The sequence below is a fragment of the Equus asinus genome, chromosome 20, assembly GCF_041296235.1.
Source record: "Equus asinus isolate D_3611 breed Donkey chromosome 20, EquAss-T2T_v2, whole genome shotgun sequence".
In the NCBI taxonomy this organism is placed as follows: Eukaryota; Metazoa; Chordata; class Mammalia; order Perissodactyla; family Equidae; genus Equus; species Equus asinus.
The window spans coordinates 39,634,895-39,648,571 of NC_091809.1; the positions used below are offsets into that span (position 1 = coordinate 39,634,895).

The 13,677-nt window shown below is 36.5% G+C and overlaps 1 protein-coding gene across 1 annotated transcript; it reads right to left on the reverse strand.

Annotated features, from left to right (window-relative positions):
- Positions 1-12,412: 12,412 nt before the first annotated feature.
- LOC106836000 (olfactory receptor 8C8-like) lies at positions 12,413-13,348 on the reverse strand. Its single transcript, XM_014848615.3, has one exon. The coding sequence runs from the start codon at positions 13,343-13,345 to the stop codon at positions 12,413-12,415; it is 933 nt and encodes a 310-aa protein (XP_014704101.3). The 5' UTR covers positions 13,346-13,348.
- Positions 13,349-13,677: the final 329 nt, after the last annotated feature.

Genomic DNA, 13,677 nt, shown 5'->3' on the forward strand with positions numbered 1-13,677 from the left:
TAAGGCTATTCTTTTCAAGTATATATCAGAGTCTTTGGATTTGTAAAATTTAAATTTTCATCAAATGGTTTAAGATGGTTGAGAACATTGTTTTATAGGAATAAATTTAGACTATAGGTTATATTGGTAAGCATTTAAAACTAGAGAACATAAAAACTAAATTTTAGGTTCATAGCACTTTCTACAAACATCTATTATATAATCATGAATTTATCAACTCTTTATTGTGCTCCTACTATATTCTAGGTGTAGGGGATAGAGCAATAAACAAAACAACAAAAAATACTTAAAGCTAACATTCTACTGGTTTTTATATTGGAATCATTTGTTTACATTTGTGTATATTATTTATATTGTGATTGCATATCTTATCCATTCTTTCCTCACTACACAACATAGTAAGTGCCAAATAAGTTTTGCAAACTGAATACGTTCAACCTGTTTGATTTACATTTTGCTCTAAAGAATAACTTTTTTTAAAGTTTATGTTTTAATAATGAGCTAAAATTTTTATATAAGGAGTTATGTAAAATCGATGACTATACAATATAGTGGCCTAAGAAAGATGAAAAATGCAAATCTTAAGCAAAATTCTTTTTTTTTCTTTTTCCTTTAAACTAGGTTACTGAGTCACCAGCACAACCTGGTGGTGATTTAAGTGAACTGCTTGGCTCAGTAATTAAAGTTTCCCTTGTGAGTTATGTTCTCCATTCTTGTATTGGCCTGGCTTGCTTACTTATTTATTGTTGTATTTAAAAATCACATTAAGAATTTTATAACTAGAGTAATTAAAATTTACAAGACAACTTTTTGTGAAACAAATATAGGTATTTCAAAATACTGTATGTACTGGTCCTTTACTAGCAACGTGATTGCAAGATTTCTCTCCCCTCAAAGTTAGTTAATTTCCAGAGGGCAAGAGTGTCATGTAGTTTTGCATTATAATCCTTCTCTCTCATAGGAACTTAATATTTTGTGAATTAAAAACAATTATTGTTTTACTTATTTGCAATTTTAAAGGGGTTTGTGGGTTTTCCAGGTGATTGATATCCGCTCAATAGAGTCTGGGAAAAGTATTTTTGTCAGATCCATGATATCTATAATCTGAGGAGCTGGAGATGGCCCTTCCTCCAAGTGGCCATGGCTGGAAATATCCACGCAGAAGCAGAATGATAATCTGCCAGAACTATCTTAAAAGGTTTTTCACCAGGGATGGGGGTGGTTGCACTAGACTTGTCATTCTAAGATTTTAACACCACTAATGATTCATTAAAATAGATTTTTGTCCACTTGTGCTTTCACCAGCTAATGCAAGAATTCAACTCCTGTGAAATTCCCTTAAGAATTTCTGGGAGTCTCCAGAAGGATCTGCTTGTGCTCAGGAACCAGTCACCTCACGGGCAGCACGCTATCTGTCCAGGCCTCCGCTGACCCTCTCCTGCAACTGCCCCTCCTTCACAATCAGAGGATGTACTGCTCAGCGAGGAAGAGAATGGCTGCTTTTGCTCCCGACTTTCTGTCAGATTTGCATGCTGCCCTCTGTTACCAGAGTTCAGAGAACAGTCCATAGTACAGACATATTTTCTGAGGCTCTGTTACCAGATAGGACACAGAATTCCATTTCCTTTGTCTTTCGTTTCCCACCTCCCACACACATCTGCTGCTTTCTGGATGCTGGCCACTTTCATTGCTTTTTGTCTTTTTCACATATCCACATAAGAAACATTTAACCGAGCACCTAAGAGGTACTGGGCCCTGTATCTGGCACTGGGGATATAGCCCCGACCTATGCAGATACGGTCCCAGTTCTTATGGAGCATCTATCCCAACAAATAAATATGGATGCAAAATAGATCATCTCACCATGAATTTTTTTTTTCTTAGGAATATTAGCCCTGAGCTAACTGCTGCCAATCCTCCTCTTTTCGCTGAGAAAGACTGGCCCTGGGCTAACATCCACGCCCATCTTCCTCTACTTTCTATGTGGGACGCCTACCACAGCATGCCTTGCCAAGTAGTGCCATGTCTGCACGCAGGATCCGAACTGGTAAACCCGGGCCGCCAAAGCAGAACATGCTCACTTAACCGCTGTGCCACTGGCCGGCCCCTCACCGTGAATTAATGGAGCCTACCACTTCATCAGACATTAAGAATCTCCCTGGCTTATCTGGACTTCTGTTAAATAAGTATTGATTTTACCAGCTTTGGTAAATAAGACAATCTTTAATGAGTTTTAGATGAAATTGTAGGCTCAATCTAAAAAACAACAGCAACAATAATAAAAGTCCAAGTGAATCATAGATTAAAAACGAATTTGCGTATCATGTTAAAAAATATGTGTGTATAATTGTTTCCAAGTTCCATATATATATATATATAATATGTAGTATTTCAAAGTTCTGTATATGTGTGTATATATATATATAAATAATACACACACACACATATATATATATATATATTTTTCTTATATAGATTATGGAGTTCCTAGACCCTTAGGGAGCCCAGAAACTGAGCATTTTGAAGCATTGGTCTTCTTTTTTTACTTTATGCTCAGGATTGTACGAAGCTGTTGTTGCTATAAAGCTGGCAGAGGTCTCAAATGAATGTTCGCTGGAAAGAAAGAGTGTGAGTGCTTTTGGGAATGGAGAGGATTGAAGAGAGGTTTCTGGAAGGGTAGTTCAAGATACCTTCCAAATGTAAGATAATTTAAAAAGATATCTGAAGCAGAAATAGTGAAAGAGGGTAGGGAAGATAGATGTATTTCGGCTTTGTTGGGCATGGGAAACCTCATACCTTTAAGGAGAATGAGTTAGACAAATGCATAGGGATTAGGGATATATGGTCAAGAATTGGTTCTGAATATTGAGTCTAAGTTGCCTGAGTGTAAGTTTATTTTCATCAATCTAAAGTGATGTGGGGCAAAACAAGCATTTAACCACACACACTTCTAGAGGGCCCATTTTAAATGTTGGGAATCCCTTGGTATGTTGGGTGGCTCTATTGTTGGGAGAAATTTATATAGTAAGGACTATATGCACACAGGATGCCCCATAGCATTATGTATTAGAGACACACCAAAGTTTAAGAAACCTGTTCTAGTATGTAAAGTGTTGATTACATTGAAACTATTCATCTAGAATTAAATTCAAAATAAGAAATCAACCTAAATGGGTAAATCTTAAGATTTCAGTTTCAAGGAGAATATAATTACAAAAAACTCCTTAAATGCCTTAACCTCTCTGTTTCAGAGACAAAAGCCTACATTCTTTATCTTTTTTCGAAATTAAACTTTTGCTTTTAATTGTAGATTCACATGCAGTTGTAAGAAATAATGCAGAAACATCCCATGTATGCTCTTCAGCTTTCCCCATTGGTAACATCTTGAGACCATAGTATAATATCACAACCAGGATATTGACACTGATACAATCCATTGATTTTATTCAGATTTCCCCAGTTTTACTCATTTGTGTATGTGTGTGTATTTAGTTCTATACAATTTTATCTCCTGTATAGGTTTATTTATTCACCATTGCAGTCAATATACAGGACAGTTTGATTACGGTAAAGATCCCTCGTGTTGTCTTTCTATAATCACATCCATCTCCATCCTTAAACTTCATTCCCATCCTTAAACTCTGACAGCCACAAATGTGCTGTCTTTATAATTATTTCATTACATTAATATTCTATAAATTGAATGACAGAGTATATACCATTTGAGGATTGGCTTTTTTCACTCAGCATAATTTTGATATTTATCTGGGTTGTTCATGTATCAATGGTTCATTCTTCTTTATTGCTAAATAGTATTTGATGGTATGGATAGATGTATACAGTTTGCTTAACCTTTCATCTATTGAAGGATACATGGGTTGATTTCAGTTTTTGACTATAATAAGTAGAGTTGCTATGAACATTTGTGTATAAGTTTTCCTTGATCTGGGATATATGCCCAAGAGTGCAATTGCTGGGTAATCACGTACTTAGTTTTATAAGGAACTACCAAACTGTTTTACAGGGTAATTGTAACATTTAACATTCCCACTAGCAATTTATGAGTGATCCAATTTTTCTACATCATGACCAGCATTTGGCGTTGTCATTATTTTTTATTTTAGCCATTCTGATAGATTTATAGTAATATTTTATAGTGGTTTTGAATGTTTACCTAATGATGTTGGACATCTTTTCATGTCCTTATCTGCCAGCAGTGTGTCTTCTTCAGTGAAATGTCTTTTTCTGATTTTCTAATTGTATTTTTTTTTTTACTGTAGAGTTTTGAGAATTCTTTATATATTCTTTATACAAGCCCTTTGTCAGCTATATGGTTGCAGATATTTTCCTCCTTGTCTGTAGGTTGTCTTTTTATTAACTTAGGGGTCTTTGACAGAGCCAAAACATTTAATTTTGGTGAGGTTAAATTTACAGATTTTTCCTTTTAGGGATTACGCTTTCGGCATCATGTCTTAAAATCATGTTTGCCTAAACCTATGCCTAATCTTAAAAATCTATGCCTGAATCCTGAAGATTTTCTCAAAATCTGTTTTCTTTTGAACAAATAAAGGAGTTTAACACCATTGGGCTTTTGTTTTGACCTCCAACTCTGTCTATCATACTTAGAAAAGAAAGTTTTAGAAACAGGGTCTAGAAGATCAAAATTTTCTCCCTGGCAGGTTTTATTGATGATCTCAGCTAAGTTTAACTCTTAGTCTTCTATGGTTATGAGGAGTCTCTGTGAGTCAGGATAAATTCACGTGAACTCCATAGGGAAAATGAGCATAGTCATTAGCTTTCACAATGAAATCAGTCATTTGGAGGTTTTCCTTTACTAATTATAATTGTAATCCTGATGATATTTGGAAAAGATTAGGTATCACAAAAAATTCTCTCCAGGGGACCGGCCAGATGCCACAGCGGTTAAGATTGCACGTTCCACTTCTTGGTGGCCCGGGGTTTGCCGGTTCAGATCCTGGCTGCGGACATGGCACTGCTTGGCAAAAGCCATGCTGTGGTAGGCGTCCCACGTGTAAAAGTAGAGGAAGATGGACATGGATGTTAGCTCAGGGCCAGTCTTCCTCAGCAAAAAGAGGAGTATTGGTGGTTGTTAGCTCAGGGCTAACTTTCCTCAAAAAGAAAAAAAATTGTCTCCATTAAAAAGGAACAGTATTAATCATAAACGAAAAAAGATAATTTTCCTCTGAGTGAATTCAGATGCATAGCTGCACACATCACTTCCTTTATGGGTTGATTTTTCTTAATCATTTTTACTATCTTCTGTTTGATATTTCATTAAAAATTTAGGGAAATAGGAAATTTCTCCCCCAAGACATAGCTACAATTACTTGTCATAATGGGAGTTTCATGAATGTAAGGAATTCTGTTTTGTCCTCTATTATATCCCAAGCATAGCACCTACTATGATAGGTGTTCAAAAAGTGTTTTTGGAATGACTGAATGAACGAACCAGTGGATATTACCACTAACTGTTTCTTTACGCAATTTAAGAGAGTCATCACTGCAATAAAAATCAGAACAGCGAATTCGCTTAGCATTTTATTTCTAAATGATAGAGCCATGGAGAACACAACAAGAATTTCTCAGGCTGGTTACCTTAGAGAGGAAGGAGTCTCTCCACGCCTCCTCAGTTATACACAGTCTCAAGTTCTGAGGTTTGTGTTCTGCAGGTTCATCCATACCATTGGATATAAATATATTATCCAATAAATAACCAAGATGGGCAATATGGATACCTATGCCCATCACTCAGGGACATTAGCTTGCATTCTTAAGTTCAATATTTGGTGGGCATATGCTAAATCTCTGGGAACTTGCATCTTTTTGGCCTTTTGGAATTTACCCTAGCTTCTTCTATTGGTGCCCAGCCTTAGTTTCGTATACCTAATTACATTCCAGCCTCTGCTGAGACTGACTAGATCCTCATCCTAAATCCTAGGCCACACCTTACATATCTCCCAGAATTTACTGCTATTAATATTTTGCTGTATTTCCTTACAATCCTAATTTGTAATTGCCATACACATTCCATTATAGTCTTATGCTCTTCCAGGAATGCATCATGCTCTGTCGCCTTTGGCCCTTTTCTCATGCTGTTGCTTCTAGAACGTTCTCTTCCCTGTCATGCGTTCAACTTCCCATCTGACAATACACACTTTACCTTTTGTTAAGTTGTCATTTCCTTCTTCTGTTCTCTCTTTAAACATTACTTTCTCTATTAAGTCTCCAAGCCTCTTAAACCAATCTTACATGCTTGGGTACCAATACACCTGTTATCCTCACTGTGAGAACAAAACTGCTTGTCCGACTCCACCATATACTTTAAGCTCTTCCAGGACAAGGGCCATGTTTAACTTGTCATTGTATCAATGATGTGTTTGTTACACAGGCAGTAGGTGTCTAACCTTGGATCTACACAGGAAAGACGTGTAGAGCTGAGAGACAGTGAGCATTATCTAGCACATTCTGTCTTCTCTATTAATTCTCTTCAGTTCTTTTTTTTTTTTTTTTGGTGAGGAAGATTGGCCCTGAGCTAATATTCTTGTCAATCTTCCTCTTTGCTTGAGGAAGATTGTCCCTACACTAACGTCTGTGCCAATCTTCCTCTATTTTGTATGTGGGAGGCCGTCACAGCATGGCTTAATGAGCAGTGTCTAGGTCTGTACCCAGGAACCAAACCAGTGAACCCTGGGCTGCCAAAGTGGAGTCTGCAAACTTAACCACTACACCACTAGGCCAGCCCCTTTTCAGCTCTACTTTTAATCCTGAATAAATATTGTGGGTTCTAGAGTCCATGGTGAGTAAAATTAACATTATGTTGAATTTAGCTGGGCACCAATGTGCCAAGGTATTATCATCAAATATCCTAGTGTGATTTGAATGTAGCCAAAATTAGGCAATTCAGGTGACGTAAGTCTTTTGATCTTGTATTCCCCATATTTTTTAACAGAAGCAAAATTCGCATGTAATTTATCTCTCATAGTTTTCAGCAGCAAAATCTCAAAATTGTAGCAGATGAGGTTGAAGTTACATGAAAGAGGACTCAATATTAGGAAAGCTGATGATATTGCTTTTCAGAGTAGGAAGCTAGAATTTTATGTTTTGATAAGTGAGGTACAGAGACTGTTACAAAAACTGTTACTTTCAATTATTAATTATGAATCAAAACACCCTAAAACCTTTTTTTTTTCCAATGTTTAACTTTTCACATATATATCTTCTTCCAGTTAGTCCATGATTTGGCTTATATTGATGCAAGGGAAAAAGACTGTATCAGGATTTATATTTACAAATGATAGAGAGTGACCCTAGGAGTTTAGAGAAAGAATATTGGAGATGCAGAGACTTGGTGTAAGGTTGTAAAACCATACTTGGAGAACAGACAGAACCAAGGCAATTCCAGAGGCCAAGAGCAGGGTGTATTTCAGCAGGAACAGTCTGGCCAAACCGCTGCTCCATACAGCTAACACAGCTCCTGGACACTGCTATAGCCACACAAATGGTTCCCAGCTGTCCCACTGTGCTTCCATCGCTTGCATATATACGAATTTTATTATATATGAATAAAACATCACTGAAAGCATTGATAGTAACTGATAGTACTGGGTCCCTCCTGGAAGAACAACTGGGTGGCTGGGGGACAGGAGTATAAGGGAAACTTTTCACTGTATATTCTTTATGTACCTTTTGAATTTTGAACTATGTGAATGCATTATGGACTCAAAGACTAAATAATTAAAAAGAACCCCAATACCAAGAAGTGGTATTTCTCTAATATCATGAGTTATTAATTCTACATTATACACATTCTACAATTCTACATATACACATAAGAAAGGAGAAAAATCTAGGTAGAGGTGTGATGGTGGTAAGAGAATGTGGTAAAAGGAAACTTTCCAGAGGAAACCGCATCCTAAGAAGAAATAGCAGTGAAAGGTCTAAGAGGCAAGAGAGAGCACAGCATCAGGAACAGTGCCTTCATAAGAAGAAATCTTTAGTGCCAGGGGAAAATGCCCTGACAGCAAGTGATCATAAAACCAAGTGAAAGAGCAAAGCAAACAATCAACAAAATGAAAAGACAACCTATAGAATGGGAAAAAGTATTTGTAAACCATGTATCTCATAAGGGGTTAATATCCAAAATATATAAGGAATTCATGTAAATCAATAAGAAAAAAAAACCTGATTAAAAAATGGGCAAATGACCTGAATAGACATTTTTCCAAAGACATACAAACGAACAATAGTTACACGGAAAGGTGCTCAACATCTCTAACCATCAAGGAAATGCAAATCAAAACCACAATGAGATATTACCTCACACCTGTAAGGATGGCTATTGTCAAAATGATAAGAGATAACAAGTGTTGGTGAGGATGTGGAGATAAGGGAACACTCTTACACTGTTGGTGGCAATGTAAAATTGGTTCAGTCGCTATAGAAAACAGTATGGAGGTTCCTCAAAAAATTAAAAATAGGGGCTGGCCCGGTGGCGCAGTGGTTAAGTGCGCATGTTCCACTTCTCAGTGGCCCAGGGTTCGCTGGTTCAGATCCCGGGTGCAGACATGGCACTGCTAGGCAAAAGCCATGCTGTGGTAGGAGTTCCATGTATAAAGTAGTGGAAGACGGGCATGGATGTTAGCTCAGGGCTAGTCTTCCTCAGCAAAAAGAGGAGGATTGGCAGTAGTCAGCTCAGGGCTAATCTTCCTTAAAAAAAAAAATTAAAAATAGAACTAACATATGATCCAGCAATTCTATTTCTGGGTATATATCCAAGGAAATGAAATCAGGATCTTGAAGAGATATCTGCACCATATTTATTGCAGCATTATTCAAAATAACTAAGAATAGAATAAAAGTGTCCATCAATGGGTAAATGGGTAAAGAAAATGTGTTATATATATATACAATGGAATATTATTCAGCCATAAAAAGAAGAAAATCCTGCCATATGCAACAACGTGGATGGAACGTGAAGACAGTATGCTAAATGAAATAAGCCAGGCACAGAAAAACAAATACTGTATGATCTCACTTATATGTGGAACCTAAAAAAGTCAAAATCATACAATCAGAGAGTAGAATGGTGGTTACCAGGGCCTACAGAGTGGAGGAAATGAGGATATATTGGTCAAAGGGTACAAACTTTCAATTATAAGATGAATAAGTTCTTGGGATCTGTACTGGAAATTTGCTGAAAGTAGATTTTAAGTGTTTTCATTCAACACACCCAAAAAAATGTGAGGTAATGGATATGTTAATTAGTTTGATTGTGGTAATCATTTCATAATGTATGTGTATTTCAAATTATCATGGTGCACACCTTAAATACATATAATTTTTTTTGTCAGCTTTATCTCAATAAAGCTGGGGAAAAAAGTGCATAACTTTATGTGTAATATCACACCAATTTCCCCCTAAATGTACCTGCAGGTGCAACAAGACTTGAAGGTAATACACCAAATCATAAATGATTGTTTTCCCAGTATAGTATCTGATACCTAGCATTCTACTAGCCTTAGATTTAGGGCAATGCCACTTTCAGTCCTCATGAAGAAACTGAAATGTGGGCAAGCCCCAGTGGCCTATTGATTAAGTTTGGCATGCTCCACTTCAGCAGCCCAGGGTTTGGTTCCCAGGCACAGAGCTACATGACTGGTCTGTCAGTGGCAATGCTGTGGCAGCAGCTCACATACAAAAAGAGGAAGATTGGCAGGAGATGTTAGCTCAGGGTGAATCTTACTCAGGGAAAAAAAAGAAAGAAAGAAACTGAAATGCAACCAGTTCACCATGGTTCAAGCCAGGCATGAGGCTGCAAAATAGGGAGGGGTGTCTCTACTGTTTCTGCTGCCACTCTGAGACAAGATTTTATCTACCATGATGAATTTTTGTGTTTTAAAAGTGCCACAGCCACTTTGCATGCTCAGCTAATTTATTTACTTGATTTTATTATATTCTACTGTTGTAGGCTTTAGATTGAATTCTGGAGACAGGTTTTTTAATTTCATATATATAAGTAAATGCAACACAACTCTATTTCTTTTTAGTTTTTGAAGTTAAAATTGCATGTTTTTTTTCTAATTTATGTTGTAACCAAAGCAAACAATTCTTTTGTGTTTCAAAGGAGATTCAAGTTCTTCAGAAAGAACAAGATATTTTGCAAATAGGAGTGCTATTTACTCAGAAACATTGTCAGTTTTAAAGACAAATGTGTTATACTAGAAAAAATGACATTTATTTCTATATCAAACCAGTATCTTTTTTCAGTATTGAAGATTTATAGCTATGAATTTAAAGAAAGCTCTTTTTATGAAAAACATGAAAGTTTTTACTAACAAACTTTTAATTTGTTTTATAATAAAATTTATATCAAACAAATTCAAGATATAAATTTCATGAGTATTTATTTTGCCAGATTCTAGTGTAAGCATGTGTAGGGGAAAGAAGGAAGATGTGAACACCAGATGGTAAAATTCTGCTTGATTAGACAGAAATCTAAGCAAAATTATGATAGTCTGATATACACATAAATATATTATACATATATATTATAGATCATATCCCCAATGCTATTATAAAAGTCAGATTAAATTAATTTAAATTAATTAGGTTAATTTCTCTCAGTTCCTAACTGGTATTAGCATGTTCCACACTTATTCTTATAACCTAATGTGTGTGATTCCTTTTGCCTAAGCATAAATATCTCACAGATACCACTGAGCCTCTGTTGAGCTTTCCATAGTCCCTGATGCAGCACCTAAGACAGTGTCTTCCTTTGATCCCATTGAGAATCATCAAAGGAAAGAAATTAGCATTGTATCTCTGTATATGCATAAAACAAGAAATTTGGTAGAGCTCTATTTTTGATATTTTGCATTATGAAAACACTAGGTTTTTATTATATTTACAAATGTAAAATATCATAATAATTAGTTATCTCACTTTTAAAATGTCCATGGTGATTCTGTCGTGCATCATCAATATTATACTATATTATACCTATTATTATAAGAAGCCAGATTAAAGATTTCTAGAAGCATAAGCATTTCTACAGTTTGGTGGAAAGCCTTTAAGGGCCATGCTTTCACTGCAGGGATTTTTGGCTAAGAGTGTAATTCTTACTCTCACTTTCAAGCTGATTCCAAAATAATTTTTCAGATTTTTTCTCCTTTTTCTAACACTTCCTATTTTTTTCAATTCCATCCTGAGAAGCAAAATGATAATGTGGAAAGGACACAGGGTTTGAAGTTAGATGGCTTGGGTATAAATCTGGGCTCTGCTGTGAACTGCTTGTGTGACCTTGAGCTGAATCTCAGTTTCTCCATCTATAAAACAGGGCATTAAGACTTACATTATGATACATTTAAAAAGTAACAGCTCCTGGTAAGAACTCAACAAATGTTAATTCTATCTTCTCTAGAGAGAAAATTTAAAATTGAAAGCATAAAGCCCTCCAGGGAAAAATTCTGCCCATTCTTGTTTTTATGTCTTGAACAGAAGCTTTCAACCTATGCAAAGGGGAATTCTTTTTGTACACCTGGGCATAGAAGCCTCTTATTGAATTTGACACTTTATTTTGAAACCAAGGACACTCACTAAGCTGTGAATTTTATTTGATTTACTTACAGATCTCAAGATTTTTCAAGAATTATGAAAACACTAGGAGAAAAAAGCTGATCAGCAGACAGGACAGTGGCAATCTTCTTTCCTTCTATTATATCAGACCATTTGCTCAATGCTTTGAAACATAGCCATGCTTCTCAAGAAATGTCTGTAATTTTTATCTCCAGTGAGTTCAAAGAAGATGGGCAGATTGGTGACCCTCACTCATTCTTACCCATCCTCAGGAATGAAATAAAAATAAAAAACAAAAAGCTCAACAAGTTACCTTTCCCCATCTGTGAGTTAAGAAACCACGTACAGAAATCATGACTAAAAGAACTCTGAAAATCTGCAAAGCTTTTAACTTTATGGCCTAATCTCTTATAATACAGTAGACATTGCTAAAATGCTTTAAAAAGAAAAGGCTATACATAATTGTTTTTAGGGAAAACAAAGAGGGGTGACTTCATCAGACAGTGTTTCACTATAATGTTTGCTTATGTATGAAAAATACATGGAAAGGGGCAAGTGAGAGGTGGTCTAAAAAGGAAAAGAAATGGGGTTGAATTTCAGGACCATACTGTTAAGAATAAAGCTCAGTTAAGTGAGTAAGTATGGAACTGAGAATAATCATGAGATTCAATAACATGTTAGCATGTTTAAATGACATGCTTGAGGAAAAAAAGTAGGTAAAGCAAAAATCTTGTTCTGAAGAAAATTATGGGGAAACACACTCATACATATACAAGCACACACACACATACCAACAACCCAATAACATTGGTTCTGCTTAGTTTGCAATTCTTTTCAGGGTTTTCTCCAGAGCAAGTTTGACATTCTTGTTCCTTAGACTATAGATGAGGGGGTTCAACATGGGCACTACATTGGTATAAAATACTGAGAGGAACTTCCCCTGGTCTTCAGAACCAGAAGAAGATGTCTTCAGATGTGTGAATAAGCCGGAACCATAGAATAAGGCGATAGTAATTATGTGGGAGCTACAAGTGCTGAAGGCTTTGGACAAACCCTGAGCTGATGAGGTCTGGAGGATACTGGAAAGGATCAAAGCATAAGAAATGAAAATAATGAAGCTGGATATTATTACAACTGTGCTCACAATAATGGAATCCACCAATTCATTGGCATAGGTGCTGCTGCAGGAGAGCTGGAGGAGGGGGAAGATGTCACACATGTAATGATTAATGATGTTGGAACCACAAAAAGACAATCTGACCATGTCCCCTGTGTGGAGCATGGCACCAGCAAACCCCATTACATATGAACCAAACATCAGCAGAGAACAGATCTGAGGGCACATGTTGGCTGTGTACAGCAGGGGCTTACAGATGGCTACAAAGCGATCATAGGCCATGGCTGTCAACACATAGCACTCAGAATGGACAAAGAAACAGAAAAAAAACAGCTGAGTCATACATCCTTCAAAAGAGATGATATTCTTCTCCAACACAAAACTCATCAGCATTTTAGGAGTAATGACCAGAGAGTGAAAGAGATCTATGGAGGATAGGTTGAAGATGAAAGAGTACATGGGAGTGTGAAGGTGAGGATTCAGGCATATTAGATTAATTAAGCTCAAATTCCCTACCACAGTGACCATATAGTTTAATAAGAAGAGAAAGAAGAAGGGTAATTGGAATTGAGGTTGATCTGTAAATCCTACCAGGATGAACTCAGTTACTGAAGAGTCATTTTCCATAGCCATTATCTGCAAGGATGTGATCTGTGAGGAAATGAAAGAAGAATGTCACATTAGGAAGGGACTCAGATCCTTTGTTTCCAGAGTGAGGACTTGTTCTACTGGGCTCAAATGTGACTGCTGGGACAGCACTCTGAAGGAAGAGCCAGAGCAACAACTCCCTATCTTTTAACTTTCTTCTTTCATTTGTCCTTTCTTTCCATTTTGCTTATTTTTGATTGTTTGTTTATTTTTTGGTTTGTGAGGAAGATTCGCTCTGAGCTAACATCTGGGTCAATCTTCTTCCTCCTTATATGTGGGATGCCTCCACAGCATGGCCAATGAGCAAAGCAGGTCCA

What these genes read in the sequence shown, in the direction of transcription:
- LOC106836000 (XM_014848615.3), bottom strand. Translation starts at nt 13,345, where the DNA reads ATGGCTATGGAAAATGACTCTTCAGTAACTGAGTTCATCCTGGTAGGA.